Raw genomic sequence first — 25,026 nt, 5'->3', positions numbered from 1 at the left:
GGTCAGCAACACAGAAAGGAGTGCTTAAGAGAGGGGGCACCTCAAGAGGCCATAAGCTCAGGTAAGAATGGGAGGGAGAGTCTTCCAGGAGCTGCTGTTTGGGCAGGTGGGGAGGGGGCTCGGCACTGCTCTGTCCACGTCAGACACGGCCAAGACTCTCCTTACAGTAGCCAACGCCAAGGCGGTGCAGAACGACACCAGACAGACAGTCCTGCTGAAGGAGGTCACGCCCGGGGCCAACAGGATGCAGATTCGGCCTTGCCCTCTCGAGACAACAAGCCTCACAGGCCACAGAGAGACCAGAGCCAGCCACAGGCCGTGGACCTTACCCAGAACCCAGAGAGACTCCCATCCCCGGGTAGGGTGGGCCTGAGCACAAGCCCAGGCCAAGGGCCAGGCCCCCAGGCCACCTCAAGGCCCGGAAAGAAAGCAGGACCTGCATCTCAAAGGGGCCCTTGTCTTAGTGCCCCTACAGCCCCAGTCCGCAGCCACGCCCACTTTATCCATTGCCGAGGAACCCCTAAACAAGTGCAAACCGGCACCAAGAAAAACAAGCAGCCAAGGGAGGCAGTGCTTAGACAAGACCGCCCCCCAGCACAAGGTGAGCATGACACCCCCTAGGTGGGCCGTTACCCTCCCTCTGGGGCTGGGAGTGGAGGGAATGGAGGTGCATGTTCACTTGCACTTGGTCAGGTCATATGGCCACCACCCATGAGATGAGCCACATGGGGGGTGCAGAATGGACCAGCAAAGCAGGACAGGGTCGGGGACAGACACTGTCCTTCCAGCCCCAAGCTGTGTTGTGAACCCAAATACCCCAAAGGCCTTTATCCACGCAAGCCCAGGGCAGGGTAGAGAGCAGTCCCTCTTGGCCGGACAGTTGGCCCGTGGGTCAGATGTGACATCATCATGGACATTGTGACCCCCCCATCACTCCTGGGGATGGTCTGGCTCAGCCCCAGCCTTAAAGTTTAGTCCCCTCCCACGGCCCAGCCGTGCCCAGCCAGTCAGGAGGGTGAGGGTACCCTTCCCGGTGCTGTGTGGCTCCCCAGCCCAAGACCTTAGTGGAGCTGAGGACACAAACAGGGGGGTCTTATCAGGGGTGCCTTTCTGCCTGGGCACTTAGCTGGCTTCAAAGCAGAGCAACCCTGCATCCCAGTCCCTGAATGGAGGTGACTATCCCCTTTGCCTTTGGGCTGATGTTGAGGTCAACACTGGGGCTGGGGAGACGCCCAGGGGACACTAGAATGGTGGCAATCTGGGCATCAGAGCTGTATAGGCACTCCCACCCCAAGCCTGATGCCATCCCATCCCCAGGCTGGACCCCTGAGAGGTCAATGGGCAGCAACCAAGAGGAGAAACTCCTGCGTCAGCTAAGCCAGCTGGACCATGATGAAGGTGGGCGGGGTCTGAGGGCGTGAAGCCAGGGGGTGGAAGGACAAGGAATCCGCCCTCTGACCACCCACTATCTGCAGACCTCCTGGATGACGCTGACAGCACGGGACTCCTGACTGCCTCCCGGGAAGAGCAACTGTTGGAGGGGGAGAAACAGTCCCCCGTTGCTGGGCAGGGCCCCTTCTTCTACATCGGGGGCACCAATGGCGCCTCTATGTGAGGGGAGCCCGCTATCACTGCCCCTAGCCCCGTGCCCAGGGCCCAGTCTCAGCTCTGAGTATTCCCCAAAATCTCACTCCCTCTCCTGGGGTCCCCCATGCCCTCCCAGGGCTCCTAGGCCTGAGTCACTGATGCCCTTTCCCTGGGGTCCCTATTGCCCCCAGAGTCTTCATACCCTTCCAGCAGGGTCCCCAAGCTTAGGTCCCCACTCCCTCCAGGGTCCCCATGTCCCTCTGGCCCTGAGTTCCCATGGCCCCTCCCCCAACGTCCTCACTTGCCCGGGGTGCCCATGGCCCCAGGCCCAGCTCGTGCCTGCCGTTCCCCTGCAGAATCAGCGCCTACTGTAAGAGCAAAGGCTGGCAGCGCACCCAGGACAGCCGGCGGGAGGACTACAAACTCAAGTGGTGTGAGGTCAAGTGCCGAGACACCTACTGCAGCTTCCGGGAAGGTATAGGGACAGGGGACCCAGCCAAAGACCCAGCTCAGGACCCTGGAGGGCCCTGCCCAGCAGCAGGAACTCGTGGCAGGCATCAGGCCACCTCACAGGGAGGCCAGGGTGGTCAAGGTGGCTGGACATAATCGGGGTGGTGAAGATAGCAGGGTAGCCGTGGCCCCGCAAAGGCCACCTGATGCTGCCCGGGGCTCCATTGTGCCTGCCAGGTGAACAGCTCCTGTACCAGCTCCCCAACAGCAAGCTCCTCACCACCAAGATAGGGCTGCTCAGCACGCTGAGGGAGTACGCGAGGGTCGTGAGCAAGATCAACAAGACGTCCATGTCCACCCAAACCAAGTAAGCCCGCTGCTGCACCCAGGCTCCCGCCCACTGACTCGCTCCCCAGCCACGTCCTCCTGCCCTCATGTGGGAGCACTGCCCACCTCAATCCCATCTGCATCCCTACCCGCCCACCCCACACCTCAGCCCAGCATCACTCGTCACTGCCCTCCAGCACCCACCTCACTCAGCAATGAGTCACCCACACGTCCACCCATCACCATCCCGCCCAACTTCTCACCTTCCTCTCACCAGCCTCTCCAGTCTCTCTCACACACACACACCCCACAGCCCACCCAGGCGGTCACCCCTGCACTCTGCATCATCCCTTGTCACTAATTCAGAGTCCACCTCCTCTTCCTCCTCTATCCCTTTATGCACCCATTTATCCAAAATTCATTCATTTAACCACCTAAACTTGCATTCAAAATCCACATATTTACCTGCCCACCGACTGATACTCACATGTCTGTTTATCTCCATGCTCCTAGCCATCCTCCTCTTCTGCCAGACCCCCACCCATTCCTACCACACACGTAACTGAGCTGCCCATGCAGGCCAAGTCCTGTGATCCCCAGGGGACAGATTTAGAAAGGACACAACACAAATCTATGAGGAGCTCCCACGGGCCAGCCCAGGATGCCTCCAGTCGCAAAACAAGAAGCTTTTAGATAGGACAGGAGAGGCCATTTCCAGATGGAAGGGTGACCTGGTATTAGATAAAAACAGGCATCTCTAGGGAGCTCTGGTGGCCTAGTGGCAGGAAACTGCACTGCAATCCGAGAGGCGTGTAGTTCAAATCCACCAGATGCTCTGTTGGAGGAGGGACAATCTTCTCCTGTACCAGTCAGATCTGATTTGACAGTACACACACACACAAAATTAATAAAAATTTAAAAAATAAAACCATGGGCATCTCAGATCAAGAGAAGGCAGCAGCTGAGCCCTGGCACCTCTGGGCTTTGACTGCCCAACTGTTGGATGCCAGGCCCCAGGAACACAACTCTGAGATATCTCACAAATGCCCAAGCCCCAGACCAGGAGAGCAGCGCCAGGGAGGCCAGGCAGTTGGCAGGGGTCCCTATAGAGGTGATGGCCTGCAAGGTAGCGTGACCAGAGGCTGCACTGGCCACCTGAGCCATCCCGGAGGGGGGCGATCCTATGTCCACTTCCCTGTTCCCCAGGATCCTGAAAATGGAAGACTTCTTCCCAGAAACCTATCGTCTAGACATCAAGGATGAGCGAGAGGCTTTTTTCACCCTATTTGATGGTGAGGCTGGTGGGCTCTGGGCGAGTGTGGGGAGCCCTCCTGGAGAGATGGGGTTGAGGCTGGGCCAAGGGCTGGGTCCAAGGGGAGGTGGAGGTGTGAGTAGGACTAAGGTAGGGGTGCGGCTACGGGCTAGGGTGGGCCGAGTTGGGACTGTGGCTGATCATGGGCTCAGGGAGTGCTCTCTGCAGAGACCCAGACCTGGATCTGCAAGCCCACAGCGTCCAATCAGGGCAAAGGCATCTTCCTGCTAAGAAGCCAGGAGGATGCAGCAGCCCTTCAGGCCAAGACACAGAACACGGAGGATGACCCCACTTCCCGCAAGATGTCCTTCCGAGGGCCTCAGGCGCGAATCGTGCAGAGGTGGGTGGGAGGTGGGGGCGCCACTTGGGGTCTAATATGGGGAACCACGCCATGGCCCCCACTGTTGAGAGTTCATGGGGGTCAGAGGGTCACAGGTAAGCACGTGGCAGCGGAGAGCCGTGATGCCCCCAGAGCTGAGCCATAAAATCTCATTTGCCTCATCCTGGTAGCTCTGCATGTAACCATCAACTGCTAGCTTCAAGACTGACAGCTAGAATCCACCTGCCTCTCTGCAGGAGAAAGATGGGCCACTTCCTTCCATAAATGTTTACGGTGAAAACCCAATGTAGGGTCACTAGGAGTTAGAATTGACTCACAGCAGTGGTAAAGGTCACCAGGGGTCAGGGACACCGATGAGACCCCTAAGGAACCACCAGCTGCTGGACTGAGGCTCCCCAACTGGCTTGTTCTTGTTTCCGAGGCTCACCCCATAGAATCTTCCCTCATTCCCTCTCCAAAGTCATGTAGTTCTGCTTACATTAGCCCATGTCTGGCTGTGTTGCTGATTCAAAGAGAGCACCATTCTGGCAATTCAGATTCACCAACTTCACGGGCAGTCGTCTCCTGTGCTATCATAGACTCTGAAAGCTCACAGGAGAGAATGATTTGAGCTGATCCCAACTCGGTGACAATGAGGGTTTTGTTTCTTTCCCCCTCTTCCAGGCAGTCCCTTCTTTTTCCAGGTGGCTCCAGTCTTCCTCTTCCAGGCAGTCCCCTTCCTCTCTCTTCAGGTGGCCCCTTCCACCTCCTCATCCAAACAGACTCCCTCCTCCGCCAGGCAGCCCTCCTGTCCCAGTTTGCTTCCATCCTCCAGGCTCCAACTGAGAACTGCCCCAGATCCATGCAGGGAGCTGGTTCTAGAGGCAAGGCCCCCACAGGCTCCGAAATGTCCCTCTACCAGTGCTTTTGGCCAGTAGAGGGAGCCCAAGGGTCACACCTGAGACTTGAAAGAAGGAGCACGAGTGAATGTAATGTTTGCATAAAGTGCAAAGCACATGTAAAAACCACAGCGTACATGAATGATTAGATGCAAACCAGTAAAAAAAAAAAGACTTTTTAAAAAGGTGCAAAAAAACCCAAAAAACAGAAGGTGCAGGTGAGGCAAGAAGGGCCCTATCATGCTAGGCAGCAGCCAGTTGGCTGTACAGCTCGGCCTAGCAGCCTGCACGCCCCCCAGGTACATCGAGAACCCACTGCTCCTGGACGGGAAGAAGTTTGATGTGCGCTCATACCTGCTCATCGCCTGCGCCATGCCCTACATGGTCTTCTTTGGCCACGGCTACGCCCGCCTCACCCTTGGGCTCTACGATCCCCAGTCTGATGACCTCAGTGGCCACTTGACCAACCAGGTAAAGGCCTTCCAGGAGAGGGCCCTCACAGATAATGTCCCCCTGACCGCAGACAGGGAAGGGCAGTAACCAGAGAATGACATTCACTCCTAGAGGAAACAGAGGGCCTGGGCCCTGAGGTGGGCTGGCCTGTCCTCTTACTTTTGCAGGCCCCACTGTCCTGAGTGATTCAGGGCCCTGTCCTTCCCTACGCACACGCATGTGCTGACCATGGAGCATTGGTGGGTTTCCAGCTTGAAGTCTAGGGTCTCTAAAGAGGGTTTTCATAGGGAAGACTCAAGGGGGGATGCATTCAGAGAGAATTCCTGAAAGGAAGCTGGCAGGCTGAGCAGGGTCAGGTCTCAGAAATGGAGGATTGTGGGCAGGGGAATTAGTTCAAGGGGGTCTTTTTAGGGTCTCTGCAGGCACTGTCCATGGGGCATGGGTGTCCTGGGTGGTCTCCAAGCCTTGTATCCACCCACTCCCAGTTCATGCAAAAGAAGAGCCCCCTCTACATGCTGCTCAAAGAGGACACGGTGTGGAGCATGGAGCACCTTAATTGCTACATCAACGACAAGTTCAGGAAAACCAAGGGCCTCCCCAGAGACTGGGTCTTCACCACCTTTACGGTGTGTCTGGGGAGGGAGGGGGGCACTCAGGTTGAGCACTAGGGGTCAGATCTCTAAGAATGTATGTGTGGGGAGGGTATGTGCGTGAGAGAAAGTACACATTTGTGTTTGTCTATATGTCTTTACTTCTCTATCTGTCTGAGTGCATGTCTGTGTTTTGTGTATAGCAGTGTTACCATCTGTGTGGGACCAGGTACAAGACACACATGTTGTCACCTGAGTGTGTGTGTGTGTGTGTGTGACAGTCTTATAGTGTGTTTGGTGTGTAACTGGGTGATGGAAATCATCACTTTGAGGCGTCTACAATTTCCTCCTCTCTCCTTTCTTAAAGTTGAGATATAATTCACACACAAGTCATTCACTGGTTTTCAGTATATTCACAAGGTGGTGTAACCATTACCCCTAATTCCAGACTGTTTTCATTACCTCAGAAAGAAATTCTGTACCATTGTGCATTCTTCTCCAGCCCTTTCAGCCCCCGTAGCCCCTGGTAAGCATTGATTTGCATGGAAGGGACTCACCATGGTAGAGCATGAATTCTTTTCTTGATTTGCATGTAAGGGGCTCACCATGGTTGGAGCATGAATTTTTTTTATAGCTAAATATTTCTATTGTAATTTCTGTAATCAGTGCCTTTGAATTGTGATGTTGGCAAAGCGCACTGGACTGCCAAGAGAATAAACAAGAATAAACCAGGGTGCTCTTTTTTTTTTAAATAATTTTAATGAACATTTACAGAGAATTTGGATTTCCATTCATTCACTGCTGCATTTCTCTCCCTGCCCAGCCCTCTCCCCCCACCCTCCAGTTCGCTCCTCTCTCTCAAAAGCAAAAGAAAGACTCCCTCCCTGGTACACAATCCCCCCGCACCCCTCCCACCACCCCAAGTACATTCCACTATGCAACCCCGACCGTGGACTCCTGTGATAACCACAATACCCTATCATACATCGCTTTTAAATTATTCAGTCCCTCATCTGTTTCAGTGCAGTATACACAATTTATCCAGTTTTTCTCAGTCTTACCCCCACCCTGATATCAGTCCCATTTTACAGCAGTGGCACCATGCAATATTTGTCCTTTTTTGACTGAGATATTTCACTCAGCATAATGTACTCCAGGCTCACCCATTTTGAATAATATTGAATGAGTTCCTTGTTTTTCAATGCAGCATAATATTCCATTGTGTGAATATACCACAGCTTCTCTACCCATTCGTTTGTTGATGGGCACCTGGGTTGTTTCCAACTCCTTGCTATTGTGAACAGAGCTGCGATAAACACGGGTGTGCATATATCTGCTTGGATGTCAGTTATGGTCTCTTTGGGGTATATTCCCAGTAGTGGAATTGCTGGGTCAAATGGTATCTCTGTTTGCAACTTTTTGAGAAAGCGCCATACCGCCTTCCACAGTGGTTGCACCATTTTACACTCCCACCAACAGTGAATAAGGGTTCCAGTTTCTCCACAGCCTCGCCAGCATTTGTTGCTTGCTGTTCTGTTAAATTTTGCTATTCTGACTGGGGTGAGATGATATCTCATAGTTGTTTTGATTTGCATCAAAGTGTCTATTCTTATCCTATGCCCATTTTTCTATTGGATTATTTATCTTTATCTTGTTGTGGTGCTCAAGTATTTTATAAATTCTAGATGTAAGTCCCTTATCTGACATGTCATTACCAAACACTTTTTCCCAGTCTGTGGCTTCACTTTTTACCCTGTTGGAGAAGTTTTTGGATGTACATAGGGATTTGATTCTTAGAAGGTCCCATTCATCTATTTTATCTTCTCCTGGTTGTAGATCAGGGTGCTCTTTTAAGGCAAGGATGGTGTGTGTGTGTGTGTGTGTGTTCAGAGGCCAGTGCTTGGTAAAAGACATGCTGGGGAAGATGGGAGGGTCAGAGAAAGAGAAGAAAACCCTCAACAAGTTGGGTTGGCAGGTGACTACTGTTGTTGTTATGTGCCGTCGAGTAGCTTGCAACTCATAGGGCCCTGTGTACAGTAGCTCTGAACTCTGCTTTATCTTGAGTCCATTTCATTGTCTCTGTCACACCTACACCCCCCACCCCCATTACCCCAGTCACGGAGTCAATCCATCTCATCCAGCGTCTTCCTCTCTTGCTCTGTCCCTCCACTCTTCCAAGCACAATGTTCTCCAAAGACTCGTGCCTCCTGGCAGCATGCACAAAAAATGTGAGACAGAGCTTCCAAATCCTTGCCTCCAAGGAGCAGCTTGGTTTCATCCTCTCCAGGACAGACCTATTTGTCCTGTTAGCAGTTATGCAATACTCTTCTCCAGCACCAAAACTCAAAAGCATCAATAATTTGTCTGTCATCCTCAGTCACTGTCTGGCTCTCTGTTGCATAGCAAGTAATTGTGAAAATGTTGGCCTGGATCAGGCACATCTAGACTGTCTCAGTCTAGACATTGTTGCTCTTCAGTACTCTGGAGAGGTTTCTGACAGCAGATTCCTCCAATACAATTCATCTTTTGATTTCCTGGTTGCTGGTACCAAGAATGTTGATTATCAAGTCAAGCAAGCTGAAGCTATTAGCAATCTCAATCTCTTCTCCATCTATCATGATACTACTGCCAGCTGGCCCAGTGGTGAGACTCTTTGTTTTCTTGATGTTGAGCTTCAATCCATATTGAAGGCTGCAGTAAATGCCTCCAGTTCTCCTCAGTTCCGGCAAGTAAGATTGTGTCATCTGCATAAATGTAGGTTGTTGAGTTTTCCTCCAATCAGATGCCACATTCTTCTTCATAAAGTCCAGCCTCCTGCGTGATTTGTTCTGCATACAGAATGGCACATTTATTTGAGCATGTCTAATGAACATATCGGAAATCATGAGGAGGGGGCAGGGAAAGGCAAGGTTCCTATCTTTCATTCGTTAGGTCGCGATGAGTCATAGTCACTTCTAGAGCACCTAACAACATCAGTTTCTATTCTGCTTATTCACTCATTAGTTGATGGGCATCTGGGTTGTTTTCTACTTTTTGGCAATTATGACTATTGCTGCCTTGGGCACTGGTGCACAAGTTTCTATATAGACAAGCCTTCAGTTCTCTATTTAACTCTTTGAGGAAATAGCAAACTTTTCCACAGTGGTTCTATGTTCCCACCAGCTATTTGTGAGGGTTTTAATTTCCTCACATTCTCTTCAGCACCTATTTTGGGGGGATTTTGTTATTCTGTTCATTTTGATGAGTAGGTGGATATGAAGTAACATCTCATTATAACGATGACTTAGATTTCCCTAATGGCTAGTGATGTTGAACATCTTTTTATGTGCTTATTAGAGAAGTCTATGATCTATAACCTTTCACATTTCTATCATTAAGCTGTTTTCTGTATATACTGGATACTAAGGCTGAAGATAGAATGGAGATAGAATTTTTGGAAATGATTTATTCATTCCAAATACCTTCTATTAAAAAACATAAACAGTGACTATACACATGGGCCTTATCTGGGCCTTACCTGGCTTATACAGGAATCAGATTGATTACATCTATAGAAAGAATCGTTGTTGTTGTTGATTGCCTTTGAGTCAAGCACAACTCCTAGAGACCCCATGAACAAAAAGCCTGAAGCCCCTCTACAATCAACAACATTTATCAAAGTTTCCAGAGGCATGTTATTTAGGAAGTGGATGTCACTCCTGCTTCCAAACCTGTCATAGAATGTTATTGTTGTTATGTGCTCTTGAGTCACCTACAATATATAGTGACCCTATGTACAGCAGCTCTGAACCCTTTCTTGTCCTGAGTTAGGTTCACTAGCTCTTGACACACCAACCCTCATTGCTCCATCTCATCAGGGGTCTTCCTCTCCTGTGTTGTCCCTCCACCCTTCCAAGCATGTTGTCCTTCTCTAAGGACCAGTCTCTCCTGGCCACATGCCCAAAATAAGTGAGGTGGAGATTCAAAATCCTAGCCTCCAAGGAGAGAGATTTGGTTTCACCCTCTCCAAGACGACCTATTTGTTTTCTTGGCAGTCCATGGTATATTCAAGACTCTTCTCATCAAGTCTTCTGTCACCCTTAGTCATTATTCAACCCAAATAATTGAGAAGACCATGGCCTGGATTAGGTGATTTCCTGACCGCTAGTGTTCAATCTCTTCTCCATCTACTATGGTGCTGCCAGTTGGCCCAGTGGTGAGAATCTTTGTCTTCTTGATGTTGAGTTTCAATCCATATTGAAAACTATAGTCCTTGATCTTTTGCAGCAAGTACTTCAGGTCTTTTTCAGTTTCAGCAAGCAAGCTTGTGTCATCTGCATATTGTAGGTTATTAATGAGTTTTCCTCCAATCTTGATGCCACACTCCTCCTCATAAAGCCCTGCTTCCCGAATAATGGGGACGGGATGCATCCCTGACGCACTCCTTTCCTGATTTTGAACTATGCATTGTTTTCTTGGTCCAAGTATAGGTTTCACATAAGCACAATCAAGTGTTCTGGGATTCCCCTTTTCCTCAAGGTTAGCCACAATTTTTTGTGATCCACACAAATGCCTTTGCATAGTCAGCAAAACTTAGACATTCTTGTTCCATCTGACACTGGCAATAATGTCTCTAGTGCCATGACCTCTTCTAAACCCAGCTTGTATTTCTGTTAGTTCTCTGTCAGTGTACTGTTCCAGTCATTTCTGGATAATCTTCAGCAAAATTTTATCCTACATCGTTTTCCCTTAGCATTTATCACTTTCTGTTATGTTGGTGGTGGTGGTGTTGTTAGGTGCCATTGAGTCAAGTACAACCTATAGAGACCATATGTACAATAGATCTGAACTCTGTCCTATCCTGTGCCATTTTCATCATTTCTTTCACACTTGAGGCCATTGCTGAAGTCACTGTGTCAATCCACCTGGTGGAGAGTCTCTTTCACCAACCCTCCACCTTTCCAAGCATCATGCCCCTCTCCAAGGAATAATCTCTCCTAGCAACTTGCCCAAAATATGTGAGATGAAGCTTTATTATCCTTGCCTCCTAGTACACTGGCTGCACCTTCTCCAAGACATTTCTTTTGCCAATCCATTCACCATAACTGAAAGATATCAATTCTTCTTCTGTCATCTTTATTTATTGTCCAACTCTCAGATGCACAACAAGTGACTGAAAACACCATGGCCTGAATCAGGCACACGTCAGTCCTCAAACTGACATCATTGCTCCTCAATAATTTGTAGAAGTCCCTGAGTAGTTTCTATTATGCCACACAATATATGTAATATATTTGTATTTTACATGCCTGTCTCCCCTAACTTGAGGAAGCTGTTTGAAGACATGGGGTCCTTATACACTTAGTTCACTATTGTAACCTTAGTACACAGTGTATTATAGAAACTCTCTGAATGTGTTAAATGAATTTTTAATGTGTTGAATGAAACTGATGTGAATTAATTTCTGCCTTTGAGAGTTGTGTGATGTAGAGCTGTGCAGGTGAGCGGTGCACCTGTGAGTGTGTAGATGAGTTACAGGTGAGCACACTGGGAGGGGTAGAGGTGAGCGTGCAGGGAACAGCGACAGATGAGTGATGAGGTTTTGACTGTTCGGGCTGAGAGGTGACAGGTGGTGGGCCCTAACCAACAGTCCCCCACTTATAGAAGCGGATGCAACAAATCATGGCCCACTGCTTCCTGGCTGTCAAATCCAAGCTGGACTGCAAACTGGGCTACTTCGATCTCATTGGCTGTGACTTCCTGATCGATGAGAACTTTAAGGTGCAGCTGAGCGTGGGAGTGGTGGGGGCAGGTTGACAGGTGTGAGCAGGCATTGACCATCTGTTCATAATGTGACTTCCTCCAGACCCCACCCTGCCCCACCCAGCCCTGGGGTTGACATATCTAAGAGGCTGAGTCCTCTGCTCCCATTAGGGGCACCCCTTCCTTGGGGTAGACCCCCAAGCCCAGAAAGATCCTTAGAGCCTCAGCTCCTGAGCAAATTAGGGACAATGAGGCCACAGACACAAATGCCAGTCCAATGGCACCCAGATTAGTGGGGACCAGCGTCGTTGCCTCCCCCTGGCCAAGCAGCCTTTGGGGGCGGGGCTACTGACCACCCTTGACCTCAGGTGTGGCTGCTGGAAATGAACTCCAACCCGGCCCTACACACCAACTGTGAGGTGCTGAAGGAGGTGATCCCTGCTGTGGTCATGGAAACCCTCGGTGAGGCACTGGCAGAGCAACCCCCACATACACTCCGCTCTTAAGACCCCCTGGCAATCACCCACCCATCCTCTCCCCACTAACCTGGCCCTCCTAGAAGCGGATGTCCCTGCTAATTCTCACCTTATGCCCCAATTTATGGACATGAGAGCCCCACTCTTCTCGGCCCCCGCCCCTCCCCCTGCCCGCCCCCTTCCTTCACCCTCCTCCACACTTGCAGACCTGGCGTTGGAGACCTTCCAGAAGAGCCTGCACAGCCAAAAGATGCTGCCTTTGCTGTCTCAGCGTCACTTTGTGCTTCTGCACAACGGCGAAACGGACCTGTGGCCACGCCTGGGCGGCTTGCGGCCAATCTACCGGCCCTCGCCCGCGTCCCTGGGTCCCCGGCCGTCCTGCGAGACCGCTCCCTCCGCGCCGCCGCCCCAGGTCCGGGCCGCCGACCGGCCGGGCGCACGCAAGCCCGCGCCACCTCGGGGCTCCAGCGCACCGCGGTCCTGCTCGGCCCTCCAGCGCCGACCCCGGCAGCAACAGGACCCCGAGGCCCGGGGGCTCGGCGCCGCGGGCTCCCTGCCCGCCCCCTGGGACGCCGAGGCCCCGAGGCCACCCGAAGACGGCGGGGCCCCGGCCCGGGAGTGCTCCCCGGAGCGGGTGGGGGACGAGCGCGAGGAGGAGAGCAAAGGGCGCAAAACCCCGGGCCACCGGGGCTCCTAACCAGGAGCGCCGCTGACGCTCGCCCTGTCTGGGACCTATAAAGGCTACTTTGTTACATACAAGGCTCTGCAGAGGGTCAGACTGAACATCGCTGACCCTCTAACACACTCTGGTGATAGGGGTGGAGTCCCTGGGATGACGCCCGCCCACTGCCCCTCACCACTCTTCTGCTGGGTCTGAGATCTGTCCTCTGGGGGAGCCTGCCCTGGAGAACAGGGAGTCGACCTCCACAGCAGCATGTATCCCCCTACCAACTCCTCACCCAGCCACAGTGGCTTCTAGAGTCCCTGTTCCCAGAATCTGCCGTTGAAGTGGAGGGAACTCTCCTAGCAGGCCGTCTAAGACCCCAAGAAATTTAGTCTAAAACGGAGATCTGAAGACCATGGGCCCCATAGCCTCCCACTCAGAGAGATCAAGGGCTGCTTTATATAACCCCCTTTTACAACGCCAGCACCCCAGATCCTCAGAGGCCGTACAAAGATTCTTTCTCATTTAGCATAACCCACAGTTTAGGTCCACCTCCAGAACCAGCCTCCCCTTCCAGCATCCCCATCCCTGGCGCCCTGCCTCCACCAGCTTCATTCCAGCAAGGCCTGGGGTGAGCAGCTCCCCCAGGAGCAGGAGGTAGGAGAGCCACTAGAGGGCTCCCTCCACTGAGGTGTGTCCCAAAAGCAAAAGTTGAGGAGGGACTGAGCAGGGAGAAGCATTTAGGGGACCCTGGTGGTACAGCTGTCAGAGAGCTCCACGGCTCACCCAAAGGTCTCTGTACCAATAACCCTTCTTCTCTGACGGTTCAAATCCACCAGCAGACCCTCGAGGGGGCAGAAGCGTTTGTTTTATAAGTTTGGAAACCCACTGAAAGGACAGAAGAGAGAAAGTAAAGAGGTCCCTCAGAGATTGGGAGACTGAGGGGAAAGAGCTCAAGGAAGAAACAGATTTCTTCTTTCTGCAGCCAGGCTGACTCTCCTGATGGCCAAGGACTACTCAGGGTGAATTGGGGCTGGGACCAGGAGAAAAAGTTTGACCAGCACACACTGGGCAGGCCTGGAGAAGCAATTGGGGCTCCAAGGTTCTACTTGGAAATTCATGGCCATGTTACCTTGGAGTTATTACCCGCCACATTCTCATCCTGGGCACCCTCCTTGGCTTCTCTGACCCTTCCCCTTTGACCTGTCCAAAGGCCCTGGCCTGGCTAACACTATGATGCATGTGTCATGCATGCCTCATGGTCATGGTCAGGCCTGTCTCACCAGGAGTCATCACTACTGTCCAGCTGTCTCCATTGGCCAAGGGGCCTGTGTCTCTGCCCAGAGACACAGAGCCGTGTCACTGTGCAGGATGACAGACAGCACAGTCCGTTTGAGATGACCCACTTCAGATCTGGGCCTGGGCAGGAGGGGGGTGTGTCTGCAGGGTGGCCTGCCCTATTCTGACCCCTTGTCATGTCCTCAAAGGTCTGGACTGTGCCTCCTGCTCTCATGTCTGCAGTGCCCCTCTTTTAAAGCCTAATTGAGTGTCAGTGAATAAACAAGGTTGTGAAATTGTTTCACTCAGGATGTTATTCACTACATCATCAGGTCTCCTACTCCACCATTCTCTCGGGCTCCAAGGTGGCCCTTGCTGGAAAGGTGCAGGGGAGAGGTGGTCAGGAGATAGTAACAAAGACAGTGAGATAGGGCCTCCCTCAGCACCTGACAGTCTGGATCCAGGTTCTGCTAGATGCTTCGTCCACAGGGAGGCCCAGGATTCTCACCCCATGAGAGCTCCCTAAAGAGCCAGCACAATCAGGGTTAGAAGTTGTCTAAAGGAGATGCAGGGAGCACCCCTGACTACATCAACTCCCTCTCTAGGAAGTCCCCCACCTGGACGCTTCCTGGAAGGATAGCATTTATGGTGGGTGGGGGGATGTGCCTCATTTTCCCTACCCTTGTAAAGCTGCTTAGGAGACCCTGTAGTTCTTAGAGGGGCTGAAGAGGGAGGGCCCAGCTCAGCCAGTGAAGATGGAGGCCCTGAAGAGTCAGCCACAGCAAAGGAAACAGGTAGGGGTGTTAACCTTGTTGGAGCCCCTAGTGGCCAGGCCTACTGGTCTGTTCCACTCAGTCTGTGATACTGTGTCCCATCGCTCCCACTGGCCCTTGTGGCTGTCTTGAGACTGGCCAGGCAGGAAAGGTGAGTCATTTGTCCTCTTCTTCCTGCCTCTGAGCTTGATCTCTGTCCAGCAGGAACTGGTGGTATCTCAGTGCCACGAGAGGCAGGGGCCTCTTCCAGCCAGAGAAAGGGGTGGGAGCCACTACAGCGGAAGCACTTCTGGGAACAGAGGACGGATCTTTATCTGAGGCCGTTGGCTCAGGCTGAACTGACACACCATCTGTGGCCCAGAGTGTGGGAAAGGGCTGTGGTTTTCCGAAACAGCTGGTGCTCATGGCGACTCTGAGGGGTTCACAGTTCCTGGTAAGGCAGGGTCTCTCTCTCAGTGAGCCCTTGCTGGCCTAACTCGGCCTAGGCTGTGCACACCTATCTCCTACACACACCCCCTACTGTTTCTAGGTCTTGCAGACTGTCCTCCTCATCTCCTCAGCTCCATATTTAGACTTGTCTCCTACCTAGCAGCCTCAGTGGGACCCAGCCATGTCCATCCAACACCTTCTGATCTGAGCCTGCCTGGCCCCAGACCAGGGCTTGGTCCTAAAGTCCTAGGCACAACCCCTACCCAATCATCCCAATTCAGTCCTAATGTGTGCTCACCTACTAATGTGCTGGGCTGGAGACAATGGGAAGAAGGTTGGAAGGGGGAGCTGAAAGGAAGCTGGCCCCAGTGGTGGAGTTAAGCATGTCACTGCTGGGTAAGGGCTGCGGAGAAAAGGGCAGGCTCCCCAACTCTTCCCAAAATCCGGAGCCCACCTCTGCTTCTCTGCCCTTATGCTAGCCATACACATCCCCACACTCTCAAAGCTGCCTTTACCCACTTCCCAGCACCACTCTGGTCCCTAAAGACCTCAGACTCCTGAGAGACAGCAGCAGTCTCAGGTGGCCTGGTGTGGAGCTGGGCTACACTGCAGGCAGGGCCGTGACTGGAGGGGACCTGATGAAGAAGGTCGGCTGAGGACACAGCAACAAGACCCAAGGGGGCGTGGCTAGGTGGGTGCAGCCTGGAGGGAGAGAGTCCCCAACAAGTCCCCCACCCCATTTTGGAATCCCCTGCAGCCCTGCCACCTGATGACACCACACAGGGCAGCCCACGAGGAATTTCCATGCTGAGTCAGGGGCGCAGTGCCCAGACCTGTGCACGTCACCAGTTTCTTGAAAAGGTCTCAGTGTCTATTAGGGCCTGGACGCCCTGTCCCCACAGTGTAGAGGGGAACCCCTAGGGGCCATGAGAGCCTAAGAGAGCCAGAGGGCAAAAAGCTCTTCAGAGGGGCTGAGCAGTCCCCTGGATCCATCACAAGATGTCCCTCTCTCTGAACTCTTCTTCCAGTCTGTCTCAACCATGCTGTGGAGTCAGGCCACCTCTGCCTGCTGGCCAGCCTCAGTGCCCGGATGATGTGGTATTTTCTCTGCACTGGTTCATACTGCTGGTGTCTGCCTCCACCCACTGTGGGCAGGAAGAGGTGAGCAGTAGTTCCTGTTCTGAGTCACGTTCTGAGGAGCCATTGACAGTGGGCGTTTCTAGGGTCAGACTGTCCACTGTCCACCCCTCTCAGGTGTCCCACTGTCTCTTCCATCTAACATTATCTCTTCCCTCAGTATCTCTTGAGAGCCATGCTGAATGGCAGGACAGATATGAGGGTGTAAAAAGTGGGAGACAGGGCGATCATCTCCCCCTTACCTCCTCTCTGTCGGAGCAGCTCAGTGGAGGGGGTTTCTGGGGCAGAGGGCAGGGGTGGGGTTTCTGGAGGAGGCTACATGTCTGGGGGCGGGATGTGCCAGCACCCGCAGGGTGCTCCTGCTAAGGCTGGTTGGCGTTGGCATGTGCTGCGGAGCAGGAACAGACATACCTGGGACAGTCTGCCAAGGTCTTTTCCAAATATCACCAGATGGCAGCTTGTAGCGAGTGCCACCCCACCTCACCCCCAGGAGAGGGAAACAGCAGAGCCAACCCAGGCCACTCTGAGGCTATCCGCCAAGCCAAAGAATGCTGGGGCAGAGAATTGTGTGAGACCGAACAGAGACCTGCAGACTATGTGGCTCACCCAGAAACCAGACCCTCCATGGACATCCAGAGAAGGAAGCCCTATCAGACAAAGGATGTTGTTTTGTTGTTACTTGCAGCTCATAGCAACCCTATGTACAACAGCTCTGAACCCTGCTCTATCCTGAGCCTTATTGTCTCTGACACACCTACCCACATTACCCCAGTCACTGAATCAATCCATTTCATTCAGGGTCTTCCTCTCTTGCGTTGTCCCTCTACGCTCCCAAGTATGACATCCTTCTCCAAGGACTGGTCCCTCCTTGCAATATGTTCAAAGTGTGACAGAAAAAGCTTCAGAATCCTTGCCTCTAATATACCCTCTCCAGGACAAACCTGTTTGTTTTCTTAACAGTCCATGGTATATTCAATCCTCTTCTCCAGCACCACAGCTCAAAGGCATCAATTCTCCTTCTATCATCCCTAGTCATTGTCCAGCCTTCTTATACATAGCAAGTAATTGCAAAGACCATGGGCCTGATCAGGTACACCTTAGTCTCCAGACTGACATCATTGCTCTGGAGAGGTCCCTGATAGCAGACTTTCCCAATGCAATTTGTCTTTTTATGTCCTTGCTGCTGGTACCAAGAGTGTTGATTGTGGAGCCAAGCAAACCGAAGGTGTTAATAATCTCAATCTCTTCACCACCTATCATGATGCTTCAATCAGCCCAGTGGTAACAATCTTTGTTTTCTTGATGTTAAGCTACAATCCATATTTAAGGCTGCAGTTCTTGACCTTCTGCTGCAAATGCCTCAGATCCTCCTCAGTTTCAGCAAGCAAGGCTGTGTCATCTGCGTTATGCAGGTTGTTGATGTGTTTTCCTCCAATCCTGATGCCACTTTCCTCCTCATGGAGCTCAGCCTCCCGGATGATCTGCAGTCTGCGCTTAGAAGAGGCCATGATATGAGGAATAGTACAGCTAATAGATAGATCTTGGCTGAAAGAAAGTACCAGAGGAATTTTTCTCTGTTTCATTGACTATGCAAAGGCATTTGACTATGTGGATCACAAACAGATCACAATTCTAAGAAGAATGGGAATTCCAGAACACATGATTGAGCTTATGTGAAACCTATACTTGGACCAGAAGGCAGAACAGCAAAGAAACACTGCATGGTTCAAAATCAGGAAAAGTGTACGTCAGGGATGCTGCTTATCTCCATACCTTTTCAGTCTACATGCGGAACAGACAAAGAATGAGCTGCCCCTAATTATGCCTTCTCGGGACATTAAGGGAGAGGAGCCTGGACAGGGAAGCCCTGTGGCAATGGAGGCAGAAGTCCAGCATGGCACCAGCAAGACTCCAGGCCTGGGGCCCTAATCAAGCTCTGGGCTGGCATGTCCCCTAACTGTCCCCAACCTAACCCGAGCCACCAGCTGCCAGGGGAAGGAAGGCTTTATCTGTCCCCCTTCATTGCACTGCATGGAGGAGACTGAGGACACTGGAGAGGCTTTGGTCTCCAGCTTCCTGATACCCCTGCCACCAAGAAGCACAAGTACATGCGGTCATCAGCGGATGTTAATGGACTGTTCCATCAGCCAAGCCAGGTTCAGGACGTCTGCACTCTGGCCAATAAACCACTCAGCAGGGCTTGCAAGAGACTTTCAGTCAAAGCCATATCCATGTCTCTCATAAGGCCCAGCCACCGAGTCTGACCTTTCACATGGTCAGGTCATCACTAACACCATCTCACACCCACTTCCACCCTCGAGGGAAGCAGGGCTGGGCCTGGAGCTGGGGCTAAAGAAGGGTCACCCTCCACAAATCCCCCCAATACACACCCACACCCCAGGGGAGGATCAGCTTGGCGCTGCAGGTCCAGGGTTCCAGTCACTCACAAAGCTGGCCAGGCCTCACACCCACAGGTTCTCAAGCCGGCCCTTCTCCTCAGCCTGCTGCCCTCCCCGCTCCTCCTCAGGAAGCTGGTAGCTGTGGGCATCCTCGGGCAGCGACACCTCCGGGGGCTGCTGTATCCCTGCGAGAGACTACTGTCAAAGAGGGCCAAAGGGGGGTGTGAGCGAGGCTCCCCACCCAGGGCACCACTGACCTCGGTAGCACATGCGTGTTCTCTTTAGCTCCCAGATGCGCAGGCCCAGGTGGACCACGACCAGGACAAGGATGCAGGCGGCCATGACGAGCAAGGCCAGGGTCAGCAGGGAGCAGGACTCAGCAGGGGGTTTGGAGCTACACACAGCATTGTGGGTCTTGTTCCCAGGGAACAAAGTAGAGAAGCCGAACATGGAGCAGCTGGAACACAGGCATGGGGCATTCAGAGCAGTGACCAGGAAGCCCCTGTCTAGGCTGCTGTCATTTGAGCTCTTGGGGGAGGGGTCACCCGATCACCAGGAGATCCTGGATATCATCACACTGGGAAGGACTGAAGATGCCATCCTCCTTCTCATCTCAATTCCTCCTCAAAGTGGTCCTGAAACCCTCCTCCCCGGGGCGCACACCCTCTCCCCTAGAACTCACTTGGTCTTTGACTTGCAGAGGCCACTTCTGTCATCAGAGAAGGTCCCAGGAGCACAGTCAACACACTTAAAGCCAAAATTGAAAATCCCTGGGGACGACAGATAGACAGGTTGCAAGGGGATACTGGGTGGATGAGGCAGGATCAGGGTCCACTGCAGAGGGACAATCTTCCTCCATCCCCCATATCATCCATCCATCCGATATCTTGGAAGCCACAGGGCTGCACAACGGACACAACCTATGAGATGAGGCAGGCCCTTGTGGGAAGAAGGGGAGGCAAGGCCCATAGGCTGTGACTATGGATGGGGAACTCTTCCAGGTGGACATGAGGGGGAACAGTGTGGGGAGGGGATGAGAGTTGGCAGGAAGAGCCAGCAAGGATTCAATTGGCTCCAGCAGTCACCTAGAGAAAGGGGCTGAGGCTGGGGCCCTGCTGGTCCCCAAGGGAGTGGCCTCCCCTCTAGCCTGTGCTGGTTCAAGCTCACAGTCCCACCTGCCCTGAGTCTGCTTCTGCTCAGGTACTTCCCAGCTCCAGGCTTTCCTCAGGACCCTCCCCTCATGGGTAAACCGCCCCCAAATCGGAGCTTTTCCTTACACAGAAGGAATCGACTGTCCTCAAAGACAGCCTGAGAAGGCACTGGTATCTTCTCCTGCATGGAGAAGCCTAGGCTGAGAGAGGATCGTCTCTCAAAGGAGCAGCCTTTCCATGGCTGCCTACCTGCCTCGAGCCCAGTCTCCATGCCCACAGGCACCCACATTCACCTGCCCATGCACACCTCTGGGTACCCACCTTGGACTACTACTTCCTGGCCTGGATTGCATGGATGGGGCTTGCAGGTGTCACACTTGGGCTCTCCACAGTGGTACCCAATCTGGACACACTTGCAGCCTTCACAGTTAGTCTGGCCTGTAGCTGGAAACACAGTGGTCACTTCTCAGCAGTTGTGTGCTAGTATCCCCCCCCACCCCCGGCGCCCCTGCCACCTTAGCCTCATTGAACAAAGAGCACCCAGCAGACTCAAGACCCTAGGCTCTATCCAGCCATCCTTCCCACCCTGACCACTCCTGACCACTGCTCTGAGGCTGTTCCTCCTGCATGACCAGGGCTCAGCCTACTGGACAAGTTGGTCTGGGGGTCTGGGGCTCTACTGCCCTCCCTCTCCATACCCTGGCATCGCTGCCAATTGCTGCCCCTCTTCCTGGTCGACCCCTGAGACAGTTCTCTGCCTCCCTCCCTGCCTCTCTGCCCCCACAGCCACGGAGGTTGGGACCCTCGGAGTCTGCTCCCGCTAGCAGGCAGGCAGAATGAAGCCCTGTGTTTCCTGCGTCTGCAGCCCCGGAGTGGCACATCCAGAACCCTATCACCCGCAGCTGCAGCCACGGGGCAGGGGCGGGGGCGGGGCAGAAATAGGATGGGAGAGATAGGGCAGGGAGATGTAGCTGGCTGAAACCCCAAGTTGGGCAAGAGGCGGCCTGGGGGCAGGCTAAAGTTCATCACGAACCCCAAAGTCCCCGCCTAGCAACAGGCTCCAGGAAGCCCATCCCCAGGTGGAGACCCTGACCCACCCCTCTCCTCAAGGCCCCACCCCAGACCCTGGCCTCCGCTCAGCACTCAACCTCGTTAATCGCGGGGTTCGGCGGCGCGGGGCTTACTTGTTTCACAGGAGTGGCAGCACCGAGCGTTAGGTCCAGTCCCGCGCGACGTGAGACCCGGGCCGCAGCGCGCCTCCTCCGTGGGGCGCTGGCCCAGGCTGAGCGCGCAGAGCAGCGCCACCACGCCCCACGCGGCCGCGCGCATTTCTTCTGGCCCCGCTGCCGGGACCCGAGGCTTTTTGAGTCCCTGGCACTATCCGCAACCCCTCCCCCTGGCACAGCCCTCCCCGAACACACAAGCCGCTGAGCCCACAAATATCCCGCTGCGATTGTAGGAAGAGCAAAAGGTGTGAAAGGTCGGACCCAGTGCGCGGGGGAGACGTCCAGCGTCGGATGTGGTAGGAGGAGGTACTTGAGTCATCCCGCCCAAGGTGCCCTCAGCGGTGGTCCGCGCGTAGGACCCCTTGGGATCGAATATTGCATCTGCCCTGAACCTCCTTGCTCCTCCTGGCTGTTGCCTCTCTTCTGCTCACCTCCAGTTTTCTCCCTGGATCCCCCAAAGGATATGGGATGAGGTCCTGCATCTAAGTCTCCACGCCAACCTCAGCCCCATACCTGCGGAGGAGACAATGGCCACGCCCACTAGGCTGAGGCCGCCTCTCCAGGTGCGGAGAAGCCCCACGCCGCCCAACCAGGTGCCCGTATCTTAGGACAATTTGCAGAAGAGGGTAGGTGAGCTCCAGCCCTGTGGTGTGAGGGAGGCCTTGAATGAACTGGTGAAGGGTGAGACCGGCATGTCACTGTACCTTTCTAGTAGAGGCACCTGGCACTCAGAGGGAGGGATCCTCTCAGGTCTTAGACTCAGAAGCAGCCTCTACTCCAAATATTTCCAATTTCATCCCCCTTCTAGCCCCACCCCCAAATCCTGGTTACCAGGAGGGAGCTGAGAACAGCCCTACAGAGGTAGCAGGTCAAAGAGCATGCCGCCTCCAAACCATCCCCAGACAGCCCTCCATCAGGAGTTCTGGGCTTCTGGCACTTTTCTAAAGCCTCTTTAGACGACTCCAGCTGAAGTTTTCTCCTGAAATGCCCCACAATCTCCTAGCCTCAGGCACAAGAGTAGTTGGTAGAAACTGCTTGGATTGAGGCAGCCTGAATCTTGACAGGGGAGTATGGAATGACATACGTATGGCCATGATGTCACCCACAGACTGGAGATGTGGTAAAGACTGTGATGCAGAGATTTCCCCAAGATACTTGGTCAGAAGTTCCCTTGAAACCCACAACCACCACCTCCCCAATGAGCTGATCCCCTTTTCTCTGGACACAGCACAATTGGCTTTCAGAGCTGAACTCATGCTGTCAAGTGGGAGCCCTTCTGAGAGAGGTGAACCTCTCCTCACTGCCGGACAGAGGGTTCCTCGCAAGTGCCACATAGGACTCTGCCCTCGAAGCCTATCACTGGTGGCTGGAGGCCCACACTCAGCCCCTAGAAGTTGGGAGATGACTAAGACATGTGGACCGAAAGAGCCTCAGATTGGCAGACTTCCGGGTAACAACACTTGGACGCCAGCTAGACAAAAGGATCCTGTGAAGAGCTCTCCAGTACAACAAGGACAGGGTTCTGCCGCTTGCCCCACTGCGCTAAGACTTGGGTTTAGGGCAGAAAAGACACTTCCAAAGTTTGGGTTACCCCTAGGGTACTGGGCTCAGGAAGACAGGACAAATGTGGCCAGTGCTGTTTATCAGGCTGTAAGGTGTCAGTTCGTCCTCAGGAACCAGAGACTGAGTTAGAAGAGCCTGTGGTTTCAAAGGTAGGGCACAGGGTGGGGATGGGACAGACTCAGCCCGCGGTGCTGAGGGCCCATGTCGTGCAGTCATGCTCCAGTGTGGTTCTGTGGCCTCCCTGTGTGGGGCTGCTGTGCTGGACGTAGTTCCTTCCTGAGGTGGGGAGATACCCCCAGCAACTGCATATGTAATCACGTGGGCATTATGAGGCACACAAATCGTGTGCATAGTGACACGGCAACTGGTGGACAAGGGCAAGGGCAAGGGTCACGTCCTCAAAGTGTCAGTGCCCACACGTTCAGGGCCCCCTCCTGATGGGGCTCTATCTCAGTTATCTAGGGCTGCTGTCTCAGAGACATCAAAGTGACTGTAACAAACAGAAATGCATTCTCTTACAGGGTTAGAGGCTGGACGTCCAAATTCAAGGTGCCGCCTCTGGAGGAAGGCTGTCTCTGTCTGGAAGAAGGTCCATGTTTCCTTCAGCGCCTGCAGTCAGCGTCCCCTGGACCTCTCCAGGTGTCTTAGCTTTCCTCAGCGTCCAAGAGCATCCTCACAGACTCACTCAAAAGGATGCTCTCCCCCTTCCTTCCTGGTACTGAGAGCTCCCCCTTCTCAGCTCACTTTCCTCTCTTTTCATTTCTAACGCGATGAAAGATATTACAAACTATGTCCTGGAGAAACCCCTCCCCTTTCATTAGGTTAGAGCGCTGATTGGATTGGTTTACCAGATCCTGAGAAGTCATTGCTGTTTTGTTGTTATGTGCTGTTGAGTTCACCTGAGACTCATAGTGACCGAATATACAACAGCCCTAAACCCTGCTCTATCCTGTGCCAAACTTAGTGTCTCTGACAAACCAACCCCATTACCCCAGTCACTGTGTCAGTCCATCTCATCAAGGGTCTTCCTCTCCTGTGTTTTCCCTCCACCTTCCCAAGCATGAAGTCCATCTCCAAGGACTGGTCCCTCCTTGCAACATGTCCAAAGTATGTTGGATGAAGCTTTGGAATCCTTGCCTCCAAGGAGCAGTCTGGTTTAACCCTCTCCAGGATGAACCTGTTCATTCTCTTAGTGGTCCATTCAATGCTCTTCTCCAGCACCACAGCTCAAAGACATCAGTTCGTTCCTTCTATCATCCCTAGCCACTGTCCAGCTCTCTGATGCTTAACAAGTTATTAGCTTTCAAATTATATCATTGTTGTTGTTATGTGCCATGAAGTCACCTGTAATTCATATCAATCTTTTTCTCATTCTTGCCTCTGAAGAGCACTCTGGCTGCACCCTTTCCAAGACATAATTGTTTGTTCTCTTGGCCGTCCATAGGATGTTCAGTGCTCTTCTCCAACACCACAGCTCAAAGGCATCAGTTCTTCTTCGGTTATCTCTATTCGTTGTCCAGCTCTCAGATGCACAGCAAGTGATTAGAAAGACTATGGCCTGTTATTACATACATAAATTTGTATTGATTTTTCAAGAGTGGAGGACACATCAATCAATGGCAGACTCCTACCACTTCATCCCTCCCATTGTTGTGCAGTGACCTCCAGTACATGTGTACTTATGTTGTTGTTGTTATGTGTCGCCAAGTCACTTTCAACTCATAGTGACCCTGAAGTACAACAGCCCTGAAGCTTGCTTTATCTTCAGCCAATCTTATTGTCTCTGACATACCTACCCCCATTACTCCAGAGTCTTCCTCTCCTGCGCTTTCCCTCTACCGTCCCAAGCATAATGTGCCTCTCTCCAAGGACTGATCCCTCCTTGCAACATGTCCAAAGTATGTCAGACAGAACTTCAGAATCCTTGCCTCCAAGTAGCAGCCTGATTTCACCCTCTCCAGGATGAACATGTTTGTTCTCCTAGCATACTTCCTCTGATCCTAATGACAGATTCCTCTTTATAAAGTCAAGCTTCTGGAATTATTTTTTTCTGGCATTCAATATTCAATAGGTATGGAGAATGAATCTAGCCCTGATGTAAATCTATCTTGATTTTAAAACACGCAGGGTCTCCTTGCTCTGTTTAGACAACCACTTCTTGGTCTAGGTATAGGTTTTACATGTTGTTGTTGTTGTTATATGCCATTGAGTCGTTTGCAACTCATAGCGACCCTATGTACAACAGCCCTAA

At 52.7% G+C, this 25,026-nt stretch overlaps 2 protein-coding genes across 2 annotated transcripts; one reads left to right on the top strand and one right to left on the bottom strand.

Annotated features, from left to right (window-relative positions):
• Nucleotides 1-1,319: 1,319 nt before the first annotated feature.
• Nucleotides 1,320-12,852, top strand: LOC102855322 (protein polyglycylase TTLL10-like). The gene is made up of 11 exons (XM_006885951.1): nt 1,320-1,398; nt 1,476-1,611; nt 1,944-2,062; nt 2,275-2,404; nt 3,571-3,656; nt 3,845-4,016; nt 5,194-5,365; nt 5,833-5,973; nt 11,581-11,697; nt 12,048-12,141; nt 12,362-12,852. Exons 1-11 carry the CDS (start codon nt 1,338-1,340, stop codon nt 12,850-12,852), a joined length of 1,719 nt encoding a protein of 572 aa, XP_006886013.1. The 5' UTR covers nt 1,320-1,337.
• A 6,046-nt stretch (nt 12,853-18,898) lies between these two features.
• Nucleotides 18,899-22,306, bottom strand: TNFRSF18 (tumor necrosis factor receptor superfamily, member 18). The gene is made up of 7 exons (XM_006885950.1): nt 22,297-22,306; nt 21,726-21,815; nt 21,171-21,329; nt 20,308-20,430; nt 19,518-19,605; nt 19,093-19,292; nt 18,899-19,020 (listed from the first exon to the last, which is right to left on the bottom strand). The coding sequence occupies exons 1-7, from the start codon at nt 22,304-22,306 to the stop codon at nt 18,899-18,901; spliced, it is 792 nt and encodes a 263-aa protein (XP_006886012.1).
• Nucleotides 22,307-25,026: the final 2,720 nt, after the last annotated feature.

This window comes from Elephantulus edwardii, unplaced genomic scaffold (genome assembly GCF_000299155.1).
Source record: "Elephantulus edwardii isolate Elephantulus edwardi_28Jun2011 unplaced genomic scaffold, EleEdw1.0 scaffold00045, whole genome shotgun sequence".
NCBI lineage: Eukaryota > Metazoa > Chordata > Mammalia > Macroscelidea > Macroscelididae > Elephantulus > Elephantulus edwardii.
The sequence above is the reverse complement of the archived record's forward strand: the minus strand, read 5'-3'. Positions and strand labels throughout refer to the sequence as shown.

Excerpts from the sequence above, each read along its gene's own strand:
- TNFRSF18 (XM_006885950.1), bottom strand. Across the intron at positions 19,606-20,307 it reads CCAGGAAGTAGTAGTCCAAG|GGATTTTCAATTTTGGCTTT; the intron begins GTGGGTACCCAG and ends TGTCGTCCCCAG. Across the intron at positions 19,293-19,517 it reads CTCTGCAAGTCAAAGACCAA|CTGCTCCATGTTCGGCTTCT; the intron begins GTGAGTTCTAGG and ends CCTGTGTTCCAG.
- LOC102855322 (XM_006885951.1), top strand. The coding sequence starts at position 1,338 with ATGGGCAGCAACCAAGAGGAGAAACTCCTGCGTCAGCTAAGCCAGCTG. Across the intron at positions 4,017-5,193 it reads CAGGCGCGAATCGTGCAGAG|GTACATCGAGAACCCACTGC; the intron begins GTGGGTGGGAGG and ends CACGCCCCCCAG. Across the intron at positions 5,974-11,580 it reads GGGTCTTCACCACCTTTACG|AAGCGGATGCAACAAATCAT; the intron begins GTGTGTCTGGGG and ends CCCCACTTATAG.